The sequence below is a fragment of the Nicotiana tabacum genome, chromosome 17 (genome assembly GCF_000715075.1).
Source record: "Nicotiana tabacum cultivar K326 chromosome 17, ASM71507v2, whole genome shotgun sequence".
In the NCBI taxonomy this organism is placed as follows: Eukaryota; Viridiplantae; Streptophyta; class Magnoliopsida; order Solanales; family Solanaceae; genus Nicotiana; species Nicotiana tabacum.
Genome location: NC_134096.1, coordinates 13700635 through 13727923, shown reverse-complemented (window position 1 = coordinate 13727923; position 27289 = coordinate 13700635). Strand labels below are relative to the sequence as shown.

General features: G+C 37.5%; 1 protein-coding gene across 1 annotated transcript; it reads right to left on the bottom strand.

The window, feature by feature from the left end:
- Positions 1-7406: 7406 nt before the first annotated feature.
- On the bottom strand, positions 7407-7718 carry LOC142171700 (putative mitochondrial protein AtMg00860). Its single transcript, XM_075235389.1, has one exon. It carries the CDS (start codon positions 7716-7718, stop codon positions 7407-7409), a length of 312 nt encoding a protein of 103 aa, XP_075091490.1.
- Positions 7719-27289: the final 19571 nt, after the last annotated feature.

Sequence of the window (27289 nt, the reverse complement as noted above, 5' to 3'; positions counted from 1 at the left end):
CTTGGGATCGCTCTTGCCACTTGCGGAGTTTCTTATAATAATAGCTACCAGTCAAACATTCAGATGGATCCATATGAGTCATTATACGAAAGGCGATGACGTTCGCCAGTTGGTTGGTTTGAACCGGGAGAGGCTCGGTTGTTGGGTACCGATTTGGTACAGGATGCCTTGGATAAGGTCAAGATTATTCAGGATCGACTTCGCACAGCTCAGTCTAGGCAAAAGTGTTATACCGACCGTAAAGTTCATGATATTGCATTCATGATTGGAGAAAGAATATTACTGTGGGTTTCACCTATGAAATGTGTAATGAGGTTCGGAAAGAAGGGCAAGTGGAGCCCTAGGTATATTGGACCCTTTGAAATTCTTGAAAGGGTGGGTAAAGTAGCCTACATGCTTGCATTAGCACCTAGTTTATCAGCGCTTCATCTGGTGTTCCATATGTCTATGCTCCGAAAATATCATGGTGATCCGTCCCATGTTTTAGATTTCAGCTCAGTCCAATTGGACAAATATTTGACTAATGAGGAGGAACCGATAGTTATTCTAACCCGGCAGGTCAGACAGTTGAGGTCTAAGAGTTATCCTTTAGTTCGGGTGCACTGGAGAGGTCAGTCGGTAGAGGTATCTACCTGGGAGTCCAAGTCAGACATGCAGAGTAAATATCCATACTTATTCACCAGCTCAGGTACTTTTTCTAACTTCGTTCGAGGACAAACGTTTGTTTTAGAGGTGAAGAATGTGATTAGCTAAAATGTCATTGTTAAATTTAATAATTAATTATGTATTTTAAGACCTCAAAAAGCACTAATTATTATTCCTCGACTTACGTGCACAATCCGTACAATTTTTTGGGAAGTTTTTATGTGAAAAATGGATTAAAATGTGGAAAAGAGCTTTAAAACTCAACTGTGTTGACTTTGGTCAACATTTTGAGCAAACAGACTCGGATCAGTGTTTTGATAGTTCCGATAGGTCCGTATCATGATTTGAGACTTGGACGTATACCCGGAGTCGAATTCCGAGGTCTCTAGCCCGAGATATAGAATTTTGATGAAAAATTAAAAGTTTGAAAGCTTAATGAATTTTAAGAATTTACTGATGTTGGATTTATTGACATCGGGTCTATATTTTGGTTTCGGAGCCCGGTATAGGTTCACTATAATATTTATGACTTGTCTGCGTAATTTGGCGAGAAACGTAGTTGATTTGCGTGATTCGGACGTCCGATTGTAAAAATATAAGTTTTAAAATTTTCTTAAAAATTTCCTATGATTTGGTGTCTGATTCGTAGTTATAGGTATTATTTTGGCGATTTGATCACGCGAGCAAGTTCGTATGAGGTTTTAGACTTGTGTGCATGTTTTGTTTGGAGCCCTGAGGGCTCGGGTGAGTTTCGGATGGTTAACGGGTTGAATATTGGACTTGGAACTCTGCTGGAAAATTTCTGATGCACTGTCTGGTTTCCTTCTTCACGTTCGCGATATACGAATTGCATTCGCGAAGAGGAACTTGAGTTAGGTAAAATTTACTCTTCATGTTCGCGAAGAGGGGGCCGCGTTCACGAAGGGTAGAGGGCATTGTTCATCGCAAACGCGTGGAAGCGTTCGCGTTCGCGTAGAAGGTGAGGCCTGGCCGGGCACCAAACAATAAAGCTTCGTGTTCGCGTAGGGTGTATCGCGTTCGCAAAGGCCAAATTTGGCAAGGCTTCGCGTTCGTGAGGTTGCCTTCGCGTTCGCGTAGTGCAAAGTTTTGGCAGCACAAAAATGTGCTTCGCGAATGTGAGGCACTGACCGCGTTCGCGAAGGATAAAAATCCGAGAAATAGAACTTAAGTTCTAGAAAATGGGATTCGTCCCATTTTCAACCATTTTTCATTTTTGAGCTCGGGTAAGGCGATTCTTGGGCGATTTTCACGGAAAAATATTGGGGTAAGTGTTCCTTATCCTATATTAATTATATTTCATGATTCCATACTCATTTTTATCATGAATCCATGAAATTTTGGGAGATAAATCATATTTTTATAAAATCTTCCAAAAACGAAAATTTAAGATTTGAAGGTCCAATTGACATCGGAATTTGATAATTTTTGTAAGGTTGGACTCATCTCTGAATGGGTGTTCGTATTTCGTAAGTTTTTCTGATATTTGAGATGTTGGCCCCACTTTCAAATTTTAAAGTAAATTTCGGATTTTATTCGGAAAATTAGTAAATTCATATGGAATTAATACTACGATTTGTATTGAGTATATCGAATTTTTTGTGAATAAATTTGAAGCTTTTGGAGTCAAATTTAAAATAAAAATGTGTGGTCGAGTAATTGATTGAAATTGCAAAGCGAGGTAAGTATCGTGGTTAACCTTGACTTGAGGGAATAGAACCCTTAAATTATTTGTTATGTGAAATGCATGTGAACGACGTATAGGCGAGGTGACGAGTGTCTATACGTCATCAAATTAATTGTTTGCATAATTATTTGAAAATTATAAATTGTTCTAAGACACGAATTAATTGTTATAATAATCGTTTCTCTCCTATTCTTTGTCAAATATTAATTCTGAAATTCGTACAATAATTGTTACATGATATTTGATTTATGTGTCTTAATTGTTACTTGACATTTAGCATATTAAATGTTAAACTGCCTATTTTCTCCACGATTTTTACAATTAATTGTTAATTGCCATTGTTTGTTCATAAATAAATTATAATTATTGTATGCCTTGATGCTCAATAGTTCTCATTGGATGTGGTATTTATTGGAGTAATGTTTATTACATCTATGAGTTGTTGGAATATATTGGGGGAACGGGTTGCACGCCGCAACAGAAATAAAAAGTAATATATATATATATATATATATATATATATATATATATATATATATATATTGGAAAATCGGATTGCACGCCGCAACAAACTTATTTAAAAGTCTATATTGGGGGATCGGATTGTACGCCGCAACAGACTTATTTAAAAGTCTATATTGGGGGATAGGATTGCACGCGCGCAACAAACTTATTTAAAAGTATATATATACTTGGTTAAAATAAATATACGAGAGGATTGAAAATGAATATGTTGTGGGAACAGATTGTACGCTGCAACGGAAATTGGTTGAAATAATAATTGGTTATGACTGTTGAGTTGGCTTCAACTATTAAAAATGAGTTATCTGATTTAATTCTATTATTGTGGTTGTCACTATTATTGCGTACATGTTAATGTAAGTGACTTGCCTTAGCCTCGTCACTACTTCGTCGAGGTTAGGCTCGGCACTTACCAGTACATGGGGTCGGTTGTACTAATACTATACTCTGCACTTCTTGTGCAGGTTTCGGAGTTGGTCCCAGCGGCGTACCATAGACTTGTTCGGATTTCAGCTACCCAGAAGAGACTTGAGCTATAACTGCACGGCGTCCGCAATTCTGAAGTCCCTCACTACTTTACTTTAGCTGTGTGTTTGTTTTCAGACAGTTTATTTTATTTAGACCCTTTATTTGTATTATTTTAGAAGCTCGTGCATTTGTGACACCAATTATGGGATGGTATGTAGACATCACTATTTTTATGGATTAATCACTACATTTCAAACTTTACTTCCATATTGGTTTCTTTGTTATTAATTAATTTAAAATTGTTTAAAAATGGCTAATATTATTCTAACATTGGCTTGCGTAGCAAGTGAAATGTTAGGCGCCATCACGGTCCCGAAGGTGGGAATTTTGGATTGTGACAATAAACTTTGGGCTTTGAGCCATTAAATTCTTCAATTCCCCTTTTGAGTCATAGGTAGCTTAAATTTAACATAATTTAAAATAAGTGAACTAATATATCAAAAATGTCAAATATCAAACCTTGAAGTGTTTCCAAATATCAATAATAATGTACAAGAGTCGAGAAAACGTATACTTTCAATCAAAGAGAGTTTGCCAAATATTCATTTTTCGCCCAATATGTACGTCATGGCATCACACTAAGCATAATCGGATATCAAGATGGGCCGACGCCCCAAATCAAGTAGGGTCAAAACCCAATAGTCAAGAAAATCAAGAACCATATAAAAAATGGCTTTCTAGTTCGTACTTAACACGAACAAGTTTCATAATTTAAGACGAATTACAAATCCAAAGTCAAGATGGCAAAAGATACGAATCAAGAGGCATGCCAAGATGAGTGACAAAGTCACTGCCACAAGAAAGATAAAGTCCCAACAAGAATGCAAAACGATCAAGTAATCCGTACGAGTGGGCGATGTAGTGAATATCTTACAATACTTGATATAACACGAATACATCGATATAAATTGAAAACAAGAAAAAACTAAAATATCAGATTATTTTAAAATATTCCAGCAAGTAAAAAGAGTACAAATTTTATACACAAACCTTGGTGTTTTTCCACAAAATAGGTCAACCACAACTTGAGGACGTTCGAATCGTCTACGCCTTAGACAAACCAAATCCGTCCACTTTCTCAAACACTTCCCCTTAGATTTTACAAGGGTATATATACCTTAAATACATAATCAAATATCTATATAAGTTCAGTGATTTAACATGTCAAACTAAACATGATATTGGTGAAAATTACCCAAAATATTTGAAATAGAAATTCTGGACAGTATCACTATCTTATGTTGTGACTCAGTTTTGAAGATGAAAAAGGACAAATAAGTCTGTATGGTCTTCATTACAGTTGTAGATATATGCCTTATCATTTCAGAACATCTTGAATCACCCCAATATCAGTTTATTACAAAACGTTATGCTAAAATTACTAATAGTAGTACAAGGAGTATTTTTAAAACTAAAAATATGGGCAGCACCTGGCCTGTACTTTATGATCCCTTTTCGGGTAAATACAGGAAAAAAAATATTTTGATTCCTGAATAAGAATTATAGATATATGAAATAGCTTTCCAGAAAGTCTTGGATCGCTTAAAACGGAGCTCTACACAAAATATATGAAGAAAACATTAATAGTTGTCTAGTGTAAAAACGGGTTTAGTAACTTACCACAAAAGAGAGGAGCAACTTGAGCTTCACCAAGAACGAGTTTTGCTGGTTGGTTTAGTGGAGATTTATGATGGTTTTCATGAAATTTTTCAGGTGATAATAAGGAGAGAAGGTAGGGGTTTTCTTTGTCTTGAAAGAATAAAATATGAGAGGAGGTTATGGAAAAGCAAGTCAACCAAAGTAATATCTAAACTTTGGATAAATATGAAAAATGCGGCTGCCCAACCTACTAAATATCTTTAGATAAATACAAAATGGTGGCAGCCCAAAATCTTAATTATATAATGTATTTAATAACAATTCATCAAAATAATATTAAGTGTTACACACAGCAACACCATGGAACTTCTTTGCTAATATTAACACAACCTAAAGTAAGAAATTTTCATATATTGTCAATTTCACGTTTAGGAAGTGCGAAGTAAAATATTTCCTCATTATAAAGATACTCAATCGATAATACAAATATTAGTAAAAAATTGGGGTGTTACAACCCTCTCACCCTTAAATAAATTCCGTCCTGAAATTTTACCTTATACTAGTCCCTAAACAAATGTGGATGTTGAACTCGCATATCCGCTTCTCGTTCATAGGTAGCTTCTTCGCCAGATGATTTTTCCAAAGAACTTTTACTAAGGGATGCTCTTGTTTCTAAGCTCTTTTAACTTACTCGCTAAGATTTGGATTGGTTCTTCTCCATATGTCAAATCAGGATTGACCTCAATAGATTCAATAGGAAGAACATGAGATGGATCTGAGCGGTATCTTCTAAGCATAGAAACATGGAAGACGTTGTGAATCTTGTCTAACTCTGGTGGAAGAGCTAGTTTATAAGTAACTGGGCTAACTCTTTCAAGCACTTCAGAAGGTCCAATAAATCGTGAACCAAGTTTACCTTTTTGGCCAAATCTCATAATCTTCTTCCATGGAGAAACCTTTGAAAATACCTTATCACCCGCTTTATACTCAATTTCACGCATCTTAAGATCAGCATAAGACTTTTGTCTGTCTGAGGCAATTTTTAAGCGATCCTTGATGTTTTTCCTTATCTTTAGTTTGTTAAACGATCTCACGACCCACCAATTTTTTTTCACCAACCTCGTTCCAACAAAGAGGCGTTATGTATTTTCTCCCATATAAAGCTTCATAAGGAGGCATGTCTATACTTGATTGGTAGCTATTATTGTAAGCAAATTCTATCAGGGCTAAGTGTTTGTCCCAACTACCCTCAAACTCAATAATGCAGGCTCGAAGCATATCCACCAAGATTTGTATTACACTCTCAGACTGGCAGTCTGTTTGTGGATGGAGAGTTGTACTAAAATTCAACCTAGAACCCAAAGTTTCTTGCAAGCTAAACCAAAATCTGGATGTAAACCTTGGATCTCTATCAGACACAATAGAAACAGGGATTCCATGCAACCTCACAATCTCATTAATGTATAATTCTGCCAAATGTTGCAGTGAGTAGTCCATGCTGATTGCCAAGAAATGAGCATCTTAGTTAGTCTATCTACAGTGAAGCAAATTGCATCATGATTCCTTTGAGTGTGTGGAAAAGTCCAGAAATAAGGTCCATTATTATCCTTTCCCATTTTCACTCAAGTATTGACAAGGGTTGCAGTAGACCAGCTGGGACTTGATGTTCAACTTTTATTTGTTGACATATCAAGCATTTGGAAATGAACTCTGCAATGTCTTTCTTGATACCACTCTAACAGTAGTGCTCCTTGATGGTCCGGTATATTTTAGTACCCCCAGGATGCATTGCATAAGGTGAACTATGTGCTTCAATCAAGATATGCTTCTTTAATTCATCATCGTTAGGAACACACAACCTATTTTTATAAAATAAGGTGCCATTTTTCTTCAATATAAAATATGATTTTCTTCCATTTTGGACTTCTTCAACCCGTTTCACAAGCTTCTCATCTAACTTCTGCGCTTCTTGAACCTGCTCAAGTAAGACTGGCTTGACTTGCAAATTAGCAATGATAGAACCATTAGAATTAAATAAAAGACAAGAATTTATGGCTCTTAATTCAAGAGGCAGAGGCAAAGGACTTAGAGTTAAACTTGCAAGGGAATTGCAACTCAACGCATCTGCAACCACATTGGCTTTACCAGGATGATAATCAATCGTGCAATCATAATCTTTGATGAGTTCAAGCCATCTACGTTGTCTCGAGTTTAACTCTTTTTGTGTACCCAAGTACTTTAAACTCGTGTGATCAGTAAATATGTGACACTTCTTCCCGTACAAGTAATGCCTCCAAATTTTTAAGGCAAAAACAATGGCAGCAAGTTCAAGATCGTGAGTGGGAGAATTCAACTCATGCGATTTCAACCTTCGAGAGGCATAAGAAATTACTTTCCCTTCTTGCATCTAAACACAACCCAAGCCACAATGAGATGCATCACTGTATATCACAAAATCTTTCCCTTCAGCTGGCAAAAAAAGTATTGGAGCTTGTGTCAACAAGGATTTGAGATTTTCAAAGCTCTCTTGACACTTATCATCCCACACAAACTTGGAGTCTTTGCCCAAAAGTTTAGTCAAAAGAGAAGTTATAATAGAGAAGCCTTTCACGAACCTCCTATAGTATCCTGCTAAACCCAAGAAATTTTTTATCTCAGTTGGAGTTTTAGGGGGGTTACAATCAACAATAGCTTGAATCTTACTAGGATCAACCTTCATACCTTGAGCTGATACAATATGCCCCAAACAACCACTTCACTCAGTCAAAATTCATATTTGGAAAGCTTTGCATAGAGTTAGCTCCATTTCAGAATTTGTATGACAATCCGGAGATGTTTATCATGATCTTCTCTATTATCGGAATAGACTAAAATATTATCAATAAACACCACCACCGATTGATCAAGATAAGGCTTGAATACACTGTTCATTAGATATGTTTATCCAAAAAATTGGATATAGTTAAATTTGTGTATGGTTCTAAGGACACGTGATATAACTTGGTACAAATTGTAGAGGGAAATAGAAATATATGTATTCTTGACAAATGGAATGAAATATAAGGCAGATAAAAAGGAAATGTTGATGTACAAGGCAAAGTAAATGAGCCCAAAAGTGTTAATCCCTCTAAAGTTGTCTTTGTTACAATGTATCCCTTTATGCTTACAAGGATTCCTCTCTTTATAGTAGAGAGATCCTACTTTATCTATAATAAAAAATATATAGTGGAGAACCCATGATGAATTATATTTTCCTCGATTCCCACCGAGATTCTCTCCCCTAGTACTGTTGCAACGGGTCTTGTCTGTGAGCTCGATACTGGCTCGAGCTCGGTATTGGATCGAGCCCTCGGCCTTGGTTCGATCTCGATTCTGACTTGGAGTCTCAATATTCGGGGTGAGTGTTGGTCGGTCTATGCATCTTCGATAATCTCCGCTTTGCCTCGTAGGAGATTTGGATATGAGCTTGATAATGATACCGAGCTTGTCATTGATCGGTCTTAGAGCTCGAAGCTTGACGCCCTTACTTCGGACCTCGACCTGTCATCATGCAGATACCCTTTGATCGAAGTATTATCATCTCGACCAGTCCGTACGACTGACTTAATCGGTTTTGACCATACACAGATAATCCCCTCGTTTCTCGAAAATGATGTAGCGAGAAACGATATGATTTTCCACCGGTACGGTTATACGTACACTGACGTCTGCATCGAGTTTGATCATGATGTATGTGATAGCGGTCCTGTCGGTTCTGTTTATCGAGGAATTTAAAGCGTGTCAAGTGGCGGTCGGCCATTACCGAGATTGAACTGCCATCGCTTAACCTATAAATATCACATATTTCTACCATTAATCACCTTTACATTCTCTGGTCAAAATTTTCTTTCTGTGTTTTTCACTACAAAAAATATTCCTTTGAAACATCATACACCCTTTTATTCCTTTCTTCTAAGTTCGAGAAAAATGGTGAAAACATCAAAGACCGTTCCTAGAAAGGAGAGGCCTCTTCTTCGCAGCCCGCCGCCAATAAAACACCGGCGGAGCTACGGCCAGAGGAGTGTGTTCCCAAAACATGCCTTCTTACCTCTGATTTCAAGCTTGAAAAAGGCATGCTTGTTCCCGATCGATGCAAACCGGTATCGAGATATTTATGCTCGATAACTAAAAAGCAACTTGAACAGTTAAAGGCATATTGTAACTGGGGCAATAAGGAAGTGGTGATTCCGACGTCCGACGACGATATTACCACCCATGTGGAAGGGTTCTTAAGTATGTATACCTACCCGTTTACGTTAGGACCTCTTGACCCTATTATTATCGACTTTTGTTGGCAATACCAAATAACTCTAGGCCAGATTCATCCTTTCTTTTTAGCGGATCGTTATTCTGGTTCGTTTCTTTGCAAACATGATCGAGGGGATGCCTTTCACCCTCGATCATCTTATTAGACTGTATAGTCCCTACCTCTTTTGAGGCGGATCGATAAAACTACATCGTCGGGCTACCAAGGTATTGTTCTCGAGTATAAACAAGGATAATGATCGAGGTTGGATGGGCATGTTTGTTCGAGTGAAGACTTTGGACCTTATCCCTGCTGAAAAGATGCAATTCCTCGAAGAATGGAATATGAATCGTGAGTGTACTTTACTATTTTATTCCCTATTGCTTTGTTTCTTTGTTTGTTTTCTTGCCAATATCCCTTTTCTGATGCAGCAATTCCTTGGATGCATGGCGCCATTCCCTACCTTAAGAGCTAGGTATTGGCTCTAGCTTCAAACTCCTCTTACGTCGAACGTTCGTGGCGTGATCTGGCAAAGGGCAGATGGGAGCCGAAAATCATGGTAAGCCTATCTTTCATGTTTTGGGAGTTCGAATGAAACATTCGCCTTATACTTAACCGATTTCCTCGTGTGTAGGCCTACACAAAGACGCAATTTTGAGGGCCCTGCCCGGCGAGGAAGAGACCTCGATCCCAACTTCCAAACTGCCTAAGAGAAATAAGAGGAAAAGGGCCTCTACTTCTGAGAATCCAAAATCAAAGGCAAGTTCGACTCGTAAGTCAAAGAAGAATACCATCCCTTTGACCTCAGAGTCGGTTCAACACCTAAGAGATGAATATGAAGAAGAAGAAGATGAGGAGTTCATGTTGATGGCCCGAACAAAGAAAACCACCGATGCTCCACAGGTAGGTGGATCGATGGTGGTTTATACAGCTCCGGCTCAAACCGAGGGTATATCGGAGAAGGATTCGAGCAGAGTTCCTAAAGTCGTTGCAGATCGAGGATGTTTCCAATTGAAGCCAACAGATTGGGGACTGACTATGACCACATCTTGACGTAAGGCACGACGTAGTGGATGAGCACTTTTATATCTGAAGGGGTTGTTGTCAAATCTCTTCGAACCGAAGGAAACTCCCCAAGTGACTCACCTGGGGTAGCAGCAATCGAAGACTCGCCCACCTTTCCTACTTTTTTCTGAAGGGGTGATTCGGGAATCCCAAGCTTTGGGGGCCCTCGAACTAAACATGCCTCATGAGGGGACGATCCCTTCCGTGGTCTTTTTACTGGCATCGAGGATGATGCCGGTAACAGTGAGGCATCAGATTTTTTCCATGGAGTGCGGCAAGATTTGGATCAGGTAAACCTTAACTTATTTTATTGGTATTATCTCTCATGTCTATTTTTCTTTTTTCACTTTGTTTCTTCTCCCATCATAGGCTGTGGCAACTTATCGAGAAGCATGTTCTCTATCCCGAGCAGAGCTACATCGATATGAGGTTGATATCCAACGGGTTACGGAGGAGAGGAATGTCCCGAAACTCCTCTTAGGGCAAAAAGGGGAGGAAATCAAGGATCTCCGAGCTGAGTTGACCAAAGCTCACCAATATCAGACCGATCTGTCCGAGCAGGTAATGATACTATTAAAAGCCTATGGGCTCGATACTGGAATGATGGCTAATCTTTCAGTCTCACAGCTGCAGCAGAATCTTGAGTTGATTGGGAAACTCCGCGAGGAGTTTGATGAGATAAAGATGTAGTCCTTAAAATGGAAAAAAAAATACGGACCGCCTTGCTGCAGAGAGAGAGAATGCTCGGGCCCAGTTGTTATCGACCGAAAGTCAACTTCAGAGCCTGAAGGAGAAAAGCTTGGCTCAAGCGAGGGAAAGGGAGGAGCTCGAGGCTCGGTTGGCCTCTAAACTTGCTGAGGCTGAAAAAACAAAGACAGATGCGGACCCAATGGTGGCCGTTTACCAAGCTAATTCTGAAGTCGCTATGTTCCATGCGAGAGAGGTTTCCGATACCGCTCGAACTCGAGCATATTGGATCACCAAATTTTCCAAATGCCAAACTCGGAGGGAAACCCTCGAGGAGATCCATGCTCGGGGCTTTGATCTTTCTGAAGAGATAACAAAGGCAAGAGAGCTTGAAGCTGAAGCTGGGGCTTTGGCCTCTGATGATGAAGACGATGATGATGACAACGACGATGACGATGACGGGAGCAAAAGCGGGTCTCAGAGTGGGGAGGAGCCCGATGTAGAAAAAACTGCTCCCGTAGATAATTAGGTTCCTTTGTAAGGCCCTAATCGATCGTTTTGTAAATATAATTATGTATATAAAGTCTTTTTTTTTTTTCAGCTGGTCTCTGTTCCCATTCTTGAGGATTTTGTTTACTTGTGTTTTATGAAAATGTACAGCCCTTACGCTTCATATAATTTGCTTGAACTCGAAGTAGCATAGCCCTTAGGCTTAATAGTCGAGTGAGTGATTGATCGAACTCAAAATATTTGTAGCCCGTAGGCTTTTTATGGTCGAGTGATTTTCTCAAACTTAAAGTAAAATAGCTCTTAGGCTTAATAATTGAGTGAGTGACTCTTTCGAACTTCGAACTCAAAGTACCGTAGCCCATAGGCTTTTTATGGCCGAGTGATTTGTTCGAACTCGAAGTAAGATAGCCTTTAGGCTTAATAATTGAGTGAGTGATTGCTTCGAACTCTAATTTAATGTATCGTAGCCCGTAGACTTTTTATGATCGAGTGAGTGGTTGCTCGAACTCGAAGTAAGATAGACCTTAGGCTTAATAATTGAGTGAGTGATTGCTTTGAACTCGAACTCAAAATATCGCAGCCCGTAGGCTTTTTATGGTCGAGTGAGTGATTACTCGAACTCGAAGTAAGATAGACCTTAGGCTTAATAATTTAGTGAGTGATTGCTTCGAACTCGAACTCAAAGTATCGTAGCCCGTAGGCTTTTTATGATCGAGTGAGTGATTGTTCGAACTCGAAGTAAGATAGCCCTTAGGCTTAATAATTGAGAAAGTGATTGCTTCGAACTCGAAATCAAAGCATCGTAGCCCGTAGGCATTTTATGATCGAGTGAGTGATTGCTCAAACTCGAAGTGAGATAGCCCTTAGGCTTAATAATTAAGTGAGTGATTGCTTCGAACTCGAACTTAAAGTGTCGTATCTCGTAGGCTTTTTATGATCGAGTGAGTGATTGCTCGAACTCGAAGTAAGATAGCCCTTAGGCTTAATAATTGAGTGAGTGATTGCTTCGAACTCGAACTCAAAGTATCATAACTTGTAGGCTTTTTATGATCGAGTGAGTGATTGCTCGAACTCGAAGTAAGATAGCCCTTAGGCTTAATAATTGAGTGAGCAATTGCTTTGAACTCAAACTCAAAGTATTTGTGGCCCGTAGGCTTTTTTGATCGCTCGTATCAAAATTATTTTGATGGTGGTTGGCCTTTAAGACTGTTTGAATCATGAAGTAGGAAGATCTTTTCAAAGTGTGAGATATCTGAAAAGAAGAAGTTTTCCTTTATAAGTCATTATACATGTGTTTGTATCTTGTGCCAGGGTTCGAGCAAAACTACGTAGGCATGGTTCGTTTTGACTATTTGGCCCTTACACATTTCTCTATCGAGACCCTGTCCGACATGAATTTGATATGAAAAATAACTTTCTTGTGCCGAACTTGATTTATTTGATGATAGCCCCCCAGTATTCGAGGTTGATTATGAAGGAGCCTCAGATACTATTGAATTGCCCTCAGGTAGCACATAGTTATTGCCTTGTTAAAAACCTTGTCGGAAAACCCATTTGGGATAAAATCCGAATTAAGGGAAACAAGAGTACAATGCGTGCTTTAAAACCAGAGGTCTTGATGTATTTTGTAGAATTCCTGCAATGAGTTAGTGTTGAATATATGTATATAGACGATAGAGAGGAGGAAATCATACCTTAACAATAATATCGTTTGAGAAGTGATATGTTCCAATTGTTTGGTAATGGTTTTCCATCCATTGTTCCAAGTTTATAAGACCTTTTTTCGACTATATTGAGGACTTGATAGGGTCCTTCCCAATTTGGGCCGAGCTTCCCTTCATTAGGATCTCGAGTGTTGATGGTGACCTTCCTTAGGACCAAGTCCCCGGCCTTGAAATGGCGGAGGTTGGTTCTTCTATTGTAGTACCTTTCGATTCGTTGTTCTTGTGCAGCCATTCGAACCAGTGCCGCTTCTCGTTTTTCATCTAATAATTCGAGGCTAGTATTCATAGCCTCGTAGTTCGACTCTTCCGATGTATATTGGAACCTTGCACCGGTTCTCCGACTGGAATTAAAGCTTCGGATCCATACACTAAGGAAAATGGAGTCGCTCCCGTACCGGATTTAGATGTTGTCCGATATGGCCAAAGGACTTCAGGCAAAATTTCTCTCCACTTTTCTTTAGCTTCATTCAATCTTTTCTTCATGTTTTGGATGATAGTCTTGTTTGTTGATTCGTCCAGTCCGTTCCCACTAGGATGATATGGTGTTGACAGTATCCTTTTTATTTTATGGTCTTCGAGGAATTTTTTCACTTTACCACCGATAAATTGCTTACCATTGTCGCATGTTATTTCTGTTGGTATACCAAATCGACACACGATGTGATCCCAAATGAAACCTATAACCTCTTTCTCTCTCACATTCTCGAATGCCTGTGCTTCAACCTATTTAGAGAAATAATCAATCATAAATAAAATGAATTTAGCTTTACTTGGGGCCGATGGTAGAGGGCCGATAATATCTATTCCATATTTCATGAATGGCCATGGGGAAATGACTGAATGAAGCTACTCTCAGGTTGATGGGTTATTGGTGCAAACCTTTGACATTTATCACACTTTCGAACAAACTCCTTAGTGTTCTTTTCCATGTTATCCCACTAGTATCCTGCTCTGATGATTTTGTGAATTAGTGGTTCGACGCCGGAGTGGTTTCCTCGAGTCCCCTCGTGGACCTCTCGTAAAACATAATCGGTGTCACCTAGCCCAAAGCATACTGATAGTGGTCCATCGAACGTCCTTCTGTATAATGTTCCACCTTCAACCAACGTGAATCGAGCAGCCTTGGTTCGTAGAACCCTCGATTCTTTAGGGTTCGATAGGAGTTTTCCGTTCTTTAAGTATTCAGTATACTTATTCCTCCAATCCTAGGTTAAGCTCGTAGAATTCATCTCGGCATGTCCCTTCTCGATTATAGATCTCGAGAGTTGAACGACAGTCCCGAGTCGATCTTATCTTCCTCGACCGATGATCCCAGATTTGCGAGTGTGTCGGCCTCTCTGTTATGCTCTTGAGGCACATGTTGTAGGGTTCATTCTTTGAAACGGTGCAGAGTTACATGTAATTTGTCCAAATACCTTTGCATCCTATCTTATCGAACCTCGAAAGTTTTGTTTACTTGGTTCACCACTAGTAAAGAGTCATATTTGGCTTCAATGACTTCTGCTCCCAAGCTTTTAGCTAGCTCGAGACCTGCAATCATGGCCTCGTATTCGGCCTCATTGTTAGTCAATCTACTGGTTTTGATGGATTTCCTAATAATGCCACATGTGGGAGGTTTCAATACGATGCCAAGCTCGGGCCCCTTCACATTTGACGCACCATATGTGTAGAGGGTCCAAACTACCGACGACAAATCCGATTTTAACGAGAGTTCTTTTTCAACTTCGGGTACGAGGGTTGGCATGAAATCGTCCACGAAGTCCGCTAAAATTTGGGAATTGATGGCCGTACGAGGTTGATATTTTATATCGTACCCACTGAGTTCGATGGCTCATTTGGCCAATCGGCCCGATAGTTCGGGTTTGTGCAAAATATTACGAAGTGGGTAAGTGGTTAAAATGCATATGGGGTGACTTTGAAAATATGGTCTTAACTTTCTAGAGGCGCTTATTAGTGCGAGTGCCAATTTCTCTAAGTGTGGGTATCTAGTCTCTGCCTCTCCTAAGGTCCGACTTACATAATAAATAGAAAATTGTGTACCTTGCTCTTCTCGAACTACGATGCCACTTACCATGATTTCTGACACCGCCAAGTATAAGTAAAGCTTCTCATCTGTCTTCGGAGTGTGAAGTAATGGTGGGCTCGATAGGTACCACTTCAATTATTTTAGTGCATGTTGGCATTCCAGGGTCCAAGCGAAATCGTTCTTCTTCTTTAGTAGAGAGAAAAACTTGTGGCTTTGATCTGACGACCTTGAAATGAATCGGCCTAAGGTAGTTATCCGTCCGGTCAACCTTTGCACTGCTTTCACACTGTCCACGATGGTGATGTCTTCGATGGCCTTGATTTGTTGGGGTTGATCTCGATCCCCCGATTCGATACCATGAAGTCAAGGAACTTTCCCGATCCAACCCTGAAATCACATTTCTCGGGGTTGAGCTTCATGTTGTATTTCCTTAAAATTTTGAACGTTTTCTGCAAATGAGTCAAATGGTCTACTGCGCACAGGGATTTAACTAGCATGTTATCAATGTAAACTTCCATCGACTTACCTATCTGTTCTTCAAATATTTTATTCACTAAACGTTGGTAAGTAGCTCCTGCGTTTTTAGCCCGAATGGCATTACATTATAACAATAGGTTCCATACTTAATGATAAATAAAGTTTTTTCTTGGTCCTCCGGGTTCATTCAAATTTGATTGTACCCGGAATAGGCATCGAGAAAAGTAAGGATTTTGTGGTCGGTTGTGGCATCGATCATGCGATCGATGCTAGGCAGTGGAAAAGAATCTTTGGGGTATGCTTTGTTTAAATATTTATAATCTACCCACATTCTATGTTTGTTCCCCCCACTTTAGGGACTACAACTACATTGGCTAACCATTCAGGATATTTCACTTCCCGAATTGACCCTATTTTGAGAAGTTTAGTTACCTCATCCTTTACAAATGCGTGCTTTACCTCGGACTGAGGTCTTTTTTTTTGCTTCACCGGTTTAAACCTAAGGTCCAAGCTCAACTGGTGCATTGTTATCAACGGTGGGATCCATGTCATGTCTAAATGGGACCAAGCAAAACAATCTATGTTATCAATAAGGAATTGAATAAGTTTTTTCCTGAGTTCGGGGGTCAATCCCGTTCCCAGGTATACCTTCCTCTCTGGCAGATCTTCGATTAATATAACCTGCTCCAGTTCTTCGATCATCGATTTGGTGGTGTTAGAGTCGTCGGGGACGATAAAAGTTCGAGGGGTCAGAAAATCTTCCTCGTCATCTTTTATTTCCTACTTCACCGATTCGGCCGAGACCAGTGGCTGTGATTGCTATTTGGCCTCTCATCTATCTTTTATGCTCAACCTTTTTGAGGCTGATAATGTTGGTATCGGTGTTACCTCATCGAGCACAAATATTTCCTTCGCAGCATGCTGCTCCCCGTATACTATTTTCACGCCGTCCGACGTAGGGAATTTTATTACTTGGTGGAGAGTCGAAGGCACTGCCCTCATATTGTGGATCCAATGCCTTCCGAGTAGGGCGATGTACCTCATGTCACCTTTGATTATGTGGAACTTGGTATTTTGGATGGTTCCGGCCACATTCACGGGTAGAATAATTTCCCCTTTAGTCGTTCCACTAGCCATATTGAAGCCGTTTAAGACCCGAGTTGCGGGCACAACTTGATTCTGCAAACCGAGTTGCTCCACCACCCAAGATTAGATGATATTCGTAGAGCTACCTAGATCCACTAAAACATGCTTAACTTGAACTTTATTTAATAGGATAGAAATTACTAGAGTGTCGTTGTGAGGCTGAGAAATGCCTTCCGCTTCTTCAATTTCGAATGATAAAGTGCCCTTGGGTACATAACCTCGAGTTCGTTTTTCCCCTGTCGCCGATACCTTGCCACGTTTGAGTACGGGTCCCTGTGGAGTGTCGACCCCGCCGATGATCATATGAATGATATGTTGAAGTTCCTCTTATTTATCTTTTCTGTTGGCGTCCCTTTCTCTGAAGTGATCTTTGGCTTAGTTACTGAGGAATTCTCGAAGGTGACCCTCATTGAATAGACGTGATACCTCCTCTCTTAATTGTCTGCAATCCTCGGTCCTATGGCCATGCGTACCATGATACTTGCACATCGAATTCGGGTTCCTTTGGGAAGGGTCGGTTTGTATGGGTCTGGGCCACCTAGTATCTTTGATTCTTCTGATCGCCGATACAATGTCCGATGCATCGATGCTGAAATTGTACTCTGATAGCCGAGGTGCCTCTACAGGATCAACATATTTGTCAAATCCACTTTTACTCATAAGTCCTCGAGAATTTTGTCCTCGATCACTCTTTTGATTGTTCCGAGCGGTATTGCGTGTCGAACCACTGTTTGTTCGATCTGCAATGTATGGTTGATATCAGCCTCTGTTCGACCTCTGTTCTCTATCGATGTTCCTCTGGTTTTTAATAGCCGATCTGTTCTGATGCATGGATCCGGAAGGAGCTCCTAATTGGTCATCTTCGGCCCTGATTTTTGACTAGTATCGATTGTGTACATATGCCCAAGTTATTGCCGGATACTCGATCAAATTTTGCTTCAACCTACGTGACGCTATTGAACTTTGCTCGTTCAAACCTTGGGTGAAAGCTTGGACGGCCCAGTCGTCTGTGACCGGTGGCAATTCCATATGTTCCATTTGAAACCGGGACACGAACTCCCTCAGCATTTCATTATCCCTTTGTTTTACTTTGAAAAGGTCTGATTTCCTTGTTGCAACCTTTATGGCACTGGCGTGTGCCCTTACAAACGAATCCGCTAACATGGAAAATGAATCGACGGAATTTGATGGCAGGTTATGATACCAAATCATCGCCCCCGAATTGTTTTAACAACACGGACTCGATTTCATCATCTTCCAAATCATTACCCTTGATGGCACACATATAAGAGGTGACGTGTTCGTTAGGATCGGTCGTACCATTATATTTGGAGATTTCGGGCATACGAAATGGTTTGGGGATTGGTTTTGGGATGCACTCGAAGAAAAAGGCTTTTGTACAAATTTCTTGGAATCCAACCCCTTTATTGTAAGCGGAGCTCCTGGGATTTGATTGACCCTGGAATTATATGTTTCTACTTTCTTATTGTTGGCCTCGATTCGCTTTGTGAGCTCTTCAAGTATTTTAGTAATTTCGGAGGTAGTCCCTGATTCTGATTCGTTTGACCTCACTACGGCTGGCTCCGTTCGGTGGGAAATTTCTCGAGGTAGACTGGGCTCCGGTCTGCTTGGTAGCTGGGCTTGGCTCTGCAACTGAGCTATCGCTACCTGTTGGGCTTGCAACATTTAAAAAATCATATGCAAGCTGACTCTGTTTTCTTCCACATTGTGGGAGTCTCGAGCTGCAGATCGAGTACCGCCATGAATGCTATTTTCTGGCTCGGAACGTTGGTTTGCCTCAAACGCCACATGTGAGTTGACATTTAGCAGTACTTTAGCTCGATATTCAGGTACTTCGACTCGAGCTTCAATGACATCAATAAGCGGCCTTCCGGCCTTGGGCATCAAGTTATTGGTTTCATCTTGAAGGTCGGATTCATTGTCGGTGGGTAAAGCCATTAATCGAGGGTTTGCCATTGCTAGTTCGAGTCAAAGACACTCTCAAAATATGAGCGTAAACTGGTGTGTGTTGCAGATTTGTATCAAACAAACACTGTTATCCTTAGCCCCACGGTGGGCGCCAAACTGTTTACCCGAAAAATTGGATATAGTTAAATTTGCGTATGCTTCTAAGGACACGTGATATAATTTGGTACAAATTATAGAGGGAAATAGAAATATATGTATTCTTGACAAATGGAATGAAATATAAGGCAGAGAAAAAGGAAATGTTGATGAACAAGGCAAAGTAAATGAGCCCAAAAGTGTTAATCCCTCTAAAGTTGTCTTTGTTACAATGTGTCCCTTTATGCTTACAAGGATTCCCCTCTTTATAGTAGAGGGATCCTACTTTATCTATAATAAAAAATATATAGTGGAGAACCCATGATGAATTGTCTTTTCCTCGATTCCCACCAAGATTCTCTCCCCTAGTGTTGTTGCAACGGCTTTTGTCTGTGAGCTCGATACTAGCTCGAGCTCGGTATTGGATCGAGCCCTCGACCTTGGTTTGATCTCGATTCTGACTTGGAGTCTCGATTTTTGGGGTGAGTGTTGGTCGGTCTATATATATTCGATAATCTTCGCTTTGCCTCGTAGTTCAATTTGGATATGAGCTCGATAATGATACCGAGCTTGTCATTGATCGGTCTTAGAGCTCAAAGCTTGACGCCCTTACTTCGGACCTCGACCTGTCGTCACGCAGATACCCTTTGATTGAAGTATTATCATCTCGACCAGTCTGTACGACTGACTTAATCGGTTTTGACCATACACAAGATCCATAAATGCAACATGAGCATTTGTCAAACCGGATGGCATTACCAAAAATTCATAATGGCCATACCTGGTCCTAAAAGCAGTTTTAGGAACATCTTGCTCCCTCACACGTAACAGATAATATCCACACCTCAAGTCAATTTCTTAGAACAAGCTGGCACCCTTCAGTTGGTCAAACAAGTCATCGATTCTAGGCAGTGGGTATTTGTTACCTTGTTTAGCTGTCGGTAATCAATGCAAAGCCTAAGAGTGCCATCTTTCTTTTTCACAAATAAAATAGGAGCTCCCCAAGGCGAAATACTGGGACGGATAAAACCTTTTCTCAAGAAGTTTTTGTAATTGAACCTTCAACTCTTTCAATTCGGCTGGAGCCAATTTGTAAGGAGCGATAGAAATAGGAGTAGTTCCAGGGACAAGCTCTATAGGAAATTCAATCTCCCTTTCTGGAGGCAACCCAGGAAGATCATCAGGAAATACATCAGGAAAGTCGCACACGGTTGGTATGTCCTTAAGACTTGGACTCCCCAATCGTGTATCGACCATATGAGCAAGATAGGCATCACAACCTTGACAAATCATCTTCCTTGCCAAGACCGCTGAAATAATATTAGATTCAATGATCTTTCTCCTTGAACTACTATGTGTGAATATGCAGGAGTTCTAAAAGTCACTTGCTTCAACCTACAATCAACCAATGCATGGTACATATGGAGCCAATCCATACCAATAATAACATCATAGTCTTGGAAGGGAATTTCAAGCAAGTCTGCAGGGGAGACCAGATTTGGAATCATGAATGGACAATCTCGGTAAATCATGTCAACAACAGCTTGATGTCCTAATGGACTCGTGACCATCACATCAAAGTCAAGTCTCACATATTTAACAGTATCAGGAAATGCAAGTGATGAGCAAACATAAAAGTGCAAAGATCCGTGATCAAATAATGTAACAACAGATATGCCAAATAAGTGAAATTTACCAACAACCACGTCCGGGCCATCTTGGTCATTCCTCTGTCTCATAGCATAGACTCGTGCATTAAATCTCGACCCACTAACATGATTAGCTCCACCCAAACCCGCTGCTTGCATATTTCTAGGTCTTGCACCGCTATTAGCTTGAGAATGAGTAGTGACAGGCTTTTGAATTAAGCCTTCTATATGTGTATAAGAAAGAGGATTAGGATTAGGACAATCCTTCACTTTATGATCCAGACTTACACAATTAAAACAAGTACCAAAAGCTCTTCTGCACGCACCATAGTAATTCTTCCCGCACTGTGCACGAGTAGGTGTATAAGTTTTGCCTACTAGCAGTAGAGAAATTTGGCTTATTATACTTATGATATGATGACTTCTGTGCACTTTCAGTCTTGGAATGGTCAAACTTTCCCTTCTTGTATGGACCGCCATAATCTGAATTACCCTTCCTAAACTTGTTTTCTCTCCTACTAGCTTCTTCCTTGTCAGTTCTTTCCCAAGTAACAGCAACTGAAATTAGCTTGGAAAAAATCCTCAAGTTGCAAGATTGCCACAGACTTTCGAATGTAACCATTCAAACCTTCTTCAAATCTTCTCACTTGTCTCTTTCACCATCAATAATACCTCCAGCATAACGAGAAAGCCTGATTTTTTTTTGTTGATACTCTATAATAGACATACTCTCTTGTCTTAAATTCAGAAACTCTTTTTTCTTAGCATAACAATAGACGGGGGAGGGGGGGCATATTTCGCACAAAATGCTTTCACAAAGTCATCCCAAGTCAGCACCGGAAGTTTTGCTTTTGCATTTGGCACACTTACCCCACAAATCATAGGCATCTTTTTGTCAAAGAGAGATAACATACTTAAATTTGGCAGCATTAGTACACTCTAGTTGTTCAAAGACCCTCTCCATGTGCTCGAGCCATTGTTCAGCTACCGTGGGATTAGTAGTGCCTTCAAATTCAACTCCACCCATTTTTTTTCATCTTCTCAAAATTCATTTCACTAGGTTCTGACATTGTCCCAGTCAAGTGACAAATAACTCAGCCATCTGCTGAAATGGAGGAGTCATAATAGGAGTACTATGACCCATTGCCCTTGGATTATTGCCTACTTCATTTTCACTAACATGATGATGATTTAGGTTAGGCAAGGGTACCTCATCTCCTTCCTGGAGGTGAGGCGGAGCATTATAATGGGCTTGACTTTCATCAACGGATTCAATAGCTCTATTCGAAGAAGAGGCCATATTAAAATTCCTATAAAAGATAAGATCACACTGCATCAGGGACATTTACATGGTGCATATGCACAAGGAATACATCAAATTACATTGAATAAGTATGCAAAAATTTATAATCTCCAAGTCATTTTCAAGAAAGAAAATAACAAAAATATTAGGTACGATCACAACAAAAATCCTAGAACCACTAACCTCGGCCCTGATACCAAACCTTGTAGCAACCCCTTTGGAAGGGTGCTACTTACGAAACAAATCTAATTTACTACTTATAACATTAAGAAGATATTAATTAAAAAATATTCAAAATAATTTAGTAGCGAAAATAGGCCCATGCAATGAGGTCCAAAGTGCAATATTTTTATTTTTGAAAATATTCTTCATAATAAATTTATACTTTCATTCAACATCACTGCAAGTTTGTATTGTACATAAATTTTAAACTGTCGGGTGTAAAAAGGAAAACTAGTTTTCTCCTTTGTACATATTTACAAGACAAAGTGTAAATTCAGCATATTACAAGACTTGAGTTATTAACACACCTTAAAACAACAAAATAAGTTACCAAATTCAAGTTACAAGATTTTGGTCTTAAGATCCAACAAGCCTCCAAATAACATACATAAGTGTGACATATATATCATGTACGTGTCCCAAAACTATAAAAACCATGGTGCATATGCAAATGTGATCTCCATAAGTTCTCCCAAAAAGATTACTTCTTACCTATGATAGAAAATAACTATCGCTAAGCATAAAGTTTAGTGCCGTATAAACTTTGGGCTTGGTGCCATTAAATTCTCCAATTCCCCTTTTCAGTCATAGGTAACTCAAATTTAACATAATTTAAAATAAGTGAACAAATATATCAAAAGTATCAAATATCAAACCTTGAAGTGTTTCCAAATATCAATAACAATATTCAAGAGTCGAGAAAGCATATACTATTAATCCAAAAGAGTTTGCCAAATATCTATTTTTCGCTCAATATAAACGTCATGCCATCACACTAAGTATAATCAGATATCAAGATGGACCGAACCCCAAGTCAAGTAGGGTAAAAACCCAATAGTCAAGAGAATCAAGAATCATATTAAAAATGGCTTTTTAGTTCGTACATAACACAAACAAGTTCTATAATTTAAGACGAACTACAAATCCAAAGTCAAGATGGTAAAATATCTGAATCAAGAAGCATGCCAAAATGAGTGACAAAGTCACTGCCACAAGAAGCACAAAGTCCCAACAAGAATGAAAAACGATCAAGCAATCCGTACGAGTGGGCGATTTAGCGAATATCTTATAATACTTGATATAACACGAATACAACGATACAAATCGAAGACAAGAAAAAAAAATATCAGATTATTTTAAAATATTTCAGCAAGTAAAAAGAGTACAAAGTTTATATACAAACCTTAGTGTTTTACCATAAAACAGTTCAACCACAACTTGAGGACGTTCGAATCGTCTACACCATAGACAAACCAAATCTGTCCACTTCCTCAAACACTTCCCCTTAGATTTTACAAGGGTATATATACCTTAAATACAGAATCAAATATCTATATAAGTTCAGTGATTTAACATGTCAAACTAAACATGATATTTGTGAAAATTACCTAAAATATTTGAAACAGGAATTCTGGACAGTATCACTGTCTTGTGTTGTGACTTAGTTTTGAAGATAAAAAAGGATAAACTAGACTGTATAGTTTTCATTACAGTTGTAGATATATGTCTTACCGTTTCAAAACATCTTGAATCACCCCAATATCAGTTTCTTACAAAAGGTTATACTAAAATTACTAACAGTAGTACATGGAGTATTTTAAAAATTGAAAATCTAGGTAGGACGTGCCATGTACTTTATGATCCCTTTTCGGGTAAATACAGACAAAACAATATTTTGATTCCTGAATAAGAGTTATAGATATATGAAATATCTTTCCAGAAAGTCTTGGATCACTTAAAACGGAGCTCTATACAAAAAGATATGAAGAAAACACTAATAGTTGTCTAGTGTAAAAACAGGTTTAGTAACTTACCACAAAAGAGAGGAGCAACTTGAGCTTCACCAAGAACGAGTTTTGCTGATTGGTTTAGTGGAGATTTATGATGATTTTCATGAAATTTTTCAGGTGATAATAAGGAGATAGGGTAGGGGTTTTCTTTGTCTTGAAAGAATGAAATATGAGAGGAGGTTATGGAAAAGCAAGTCAACCAAAGTAATATCTAAACTTTGGATAAATATGAAAAATGTGTCTGCCCAACCTACTAAATATCTTTAGATAAATACAAAAGGGTGGCAACCCAAAACCTTAATAATATAATATATTTAATAACAATTCATCAAAATAATATTAAGTGTTACACATAACAACGCCATGAAACTTTATTGTCAATATTAATACAACCTAAAGTAAGGAATTTTCATATATTGTCAATTTCATGTTTAGAAAGTGCGAAGTAAAATATCTCCTAATTATAAAGATACTCAATCGAGAATGCAAAATTAGTAAAAAATTAGGATGTTACAGATGTTTTCGGAAAGAACCAAAGGGAAGATCAGCTACCATTCTCCAAAGTCCTAAATAACAAAAACCATCTAAGAAAAAATTCACCCAAAACATCATCTATAAAGAAAGTATTAGATAAGATACGATCTCACTATATATTTCTATGATATAAATAGATATACTATCTAATTAACTTAACTAAATTACATATATTTGCATTTTGACTTCAAGTATTAAAACGAATTTTGCTTCTTCGTTTTTTCACTTCAATTGCTATATTAAAAAATTCATATAAATAATTGATTAAATATTTACGTGCAAAGCACGTACATAGAGACTAGTTATATTAAAAGCACGAAGGCCTTTGGCGAAATATAGTTCCTCTCATTTACCCTTTCAAAATAAGTTTCACATTGGATAAATATGCAACTTAAGTTATTTTCCTAATATTTAGGAATTTAAAATCAGGTAAAATTTGAATTATTACCTCATATTTAGGAGTTCCAAATCAACTAAATAAGGATAAAATATACTGAAAAAAGAAGAGAATATAAAAAGTAAAAGGTAAATTTCTTTTCAACCAAGGACAACAAAATATTGTATAATTTTCGTGTAATTATTTGGGGAAATAGGAGTAATATTACGTTTTCTTTTCCTTGTATATCCTATGGCAATTTCAATTGAAATATGTTTCACATTCATGCTTCTTATTGGGAACTTACAATTCTAAGATGTACTATTAAAAGTAAGAGATTTTGAACCTAACTAAATATATATTTTAATTATTAAATGTAGTTTTAAATATTACACAACTTGATAAAGAATATTATATTGTTCAAGTAGGGAAAAAAGTTTTAAAATAATTTGTATCTTCTATACTATCATAAAAGTATGAAATCTCAACAAATAATTAAGTCTTTGAATTTAATAAATTAGCAAAAAAATTAATTCATTTTTTTTCAAAATTATTATGTAAATAAAATTATTTATCAAGTTGATAAAATTATTAAGGTACAAAAAATTATTTTCACAAAAAGAGCATCGGCCATGAAAGAAATAAAAAAATAGAGCAAAATTTATTGTAATATAATATTAAAAATTAAATTGCTAAAAATGCTAAGTTGAAGCATTAAGGATGTAATATAAGACAAAACGTATTCAAAAGAAGTTGTCATTATTATTTTTCTTTCTTTTTTATATTCATTCTAACAAATGATAGCTTTCTATATTTTTAGTATAGTATTACATTATTTTTTATAATTCAATATTAGTTATTTAAGACTTTATTTTGTTATTTATCAATATTTTTCTAGGAGCTATTTAAGACTTCTACTCGTGACTCACAAATTTCTAAAAGACCAAAAGATTCAAAATTTTAATTTATTTTATTATCTTTGAATAATTATGGTAAAAGTATATTTTCTGTGTTATTTGTTTATAATATTTGGTAACAAACATAATAATAATTTTTATAAAATATTTCACTCATCGTAAATCATAATAAGGCATATAAAGACTTATGTTGAGTAGGATTTCTTTGTTTTATTGAGCTAGCTTGATGAGATTAATGCGCGTGTACCCTAAGACTAATACTATATTAAAAACACGAATGCCCTTTGTGAAATGTCGTTCGCCTTTTTTACCCTTTAAAAAATATCTTTCACACTAGACAAAATAGTCATTTAAGATTTTTCCTAATATTTAGGAGTTTTAATCCGACTAAAATTTGTGTATTAAATCCTTCCTTATTTGAAATATTTATTTACCAAATATTAGAACTTTTAAATCAACTGAAATTATAGTTATTAATTTTTTCTTTTTAAAACTAGGTACTATATGTGAAGTTCTAATATTTAAGTCCTAATCAACGACATAAATTCAAGAAATCTACGACATTAACAAAATATGTCATATTTGTTTGGAGATTCTTCCATATAATTGGGTAAAATAGAAACGATAAAACTAATACTATCCAAATGACCAAGTTTCTGCTATCATTAGTTTAAGGCTTTAAAGATCTTTTCAAATTTTCGATAAGTGTTTAAAGTAATAATATCATATAACTATAATTCATTTCATATTATTTTTAATGTGAATTATATATATGAAATATAATATATATTTTTATACTATATTTGAATTATTTTTCTATTCAAATAATATTTTTTTATTTATCTTTTTTGTACAATATTTTAAAGTTACACTCAATAATTAGAAGAAATAGCTAATAAATATTTAAGTATATAAAAGAGAGAAAGAAAAAGAAGGTTATTGGCGAAAGTTAATAACAATAATGATTCTACAAACACAATTATACCAAAGCAAAATGTCAGATCAAAACTTTTAGTGGATAAAATTATAATTATGGTTGAATATGTTTAAAGATTGAGATGAGATAATATTAAGAATTTGAATCAACAAGTTTAATATTAAAAAAATGAGTAAATTTTTGCATTAATTGATTAACAAGAGAATTCAATTCATTTTTTTCCTTCTCAATTCATCTTTAAGTAAAATTATTTTGCAATTTGGCAAAACTCTTGGCATAATTGCTTTAACATTAGAATAAGTCTCATGGGAACTACTAAAATTAAATAATCACTAGCTTTGTCAAACACACACATATAGTCGACAATTTTCTTTAAATGTACTCATCGAGATTTAGGTACACGCGCAACTCGCGTACTATAAGACTAGTTTTATTAAACGCACGAATTCCCTTAGCGAAATGTTGTTCGCATTTTTTATCCTTTAAAAATATATTTCACATTAGACAAAAATTTAATTATTTTTCAAATATTTAGGAATAGTCATTTAATTATTTTTCTAATATTTAGGAATAACTAT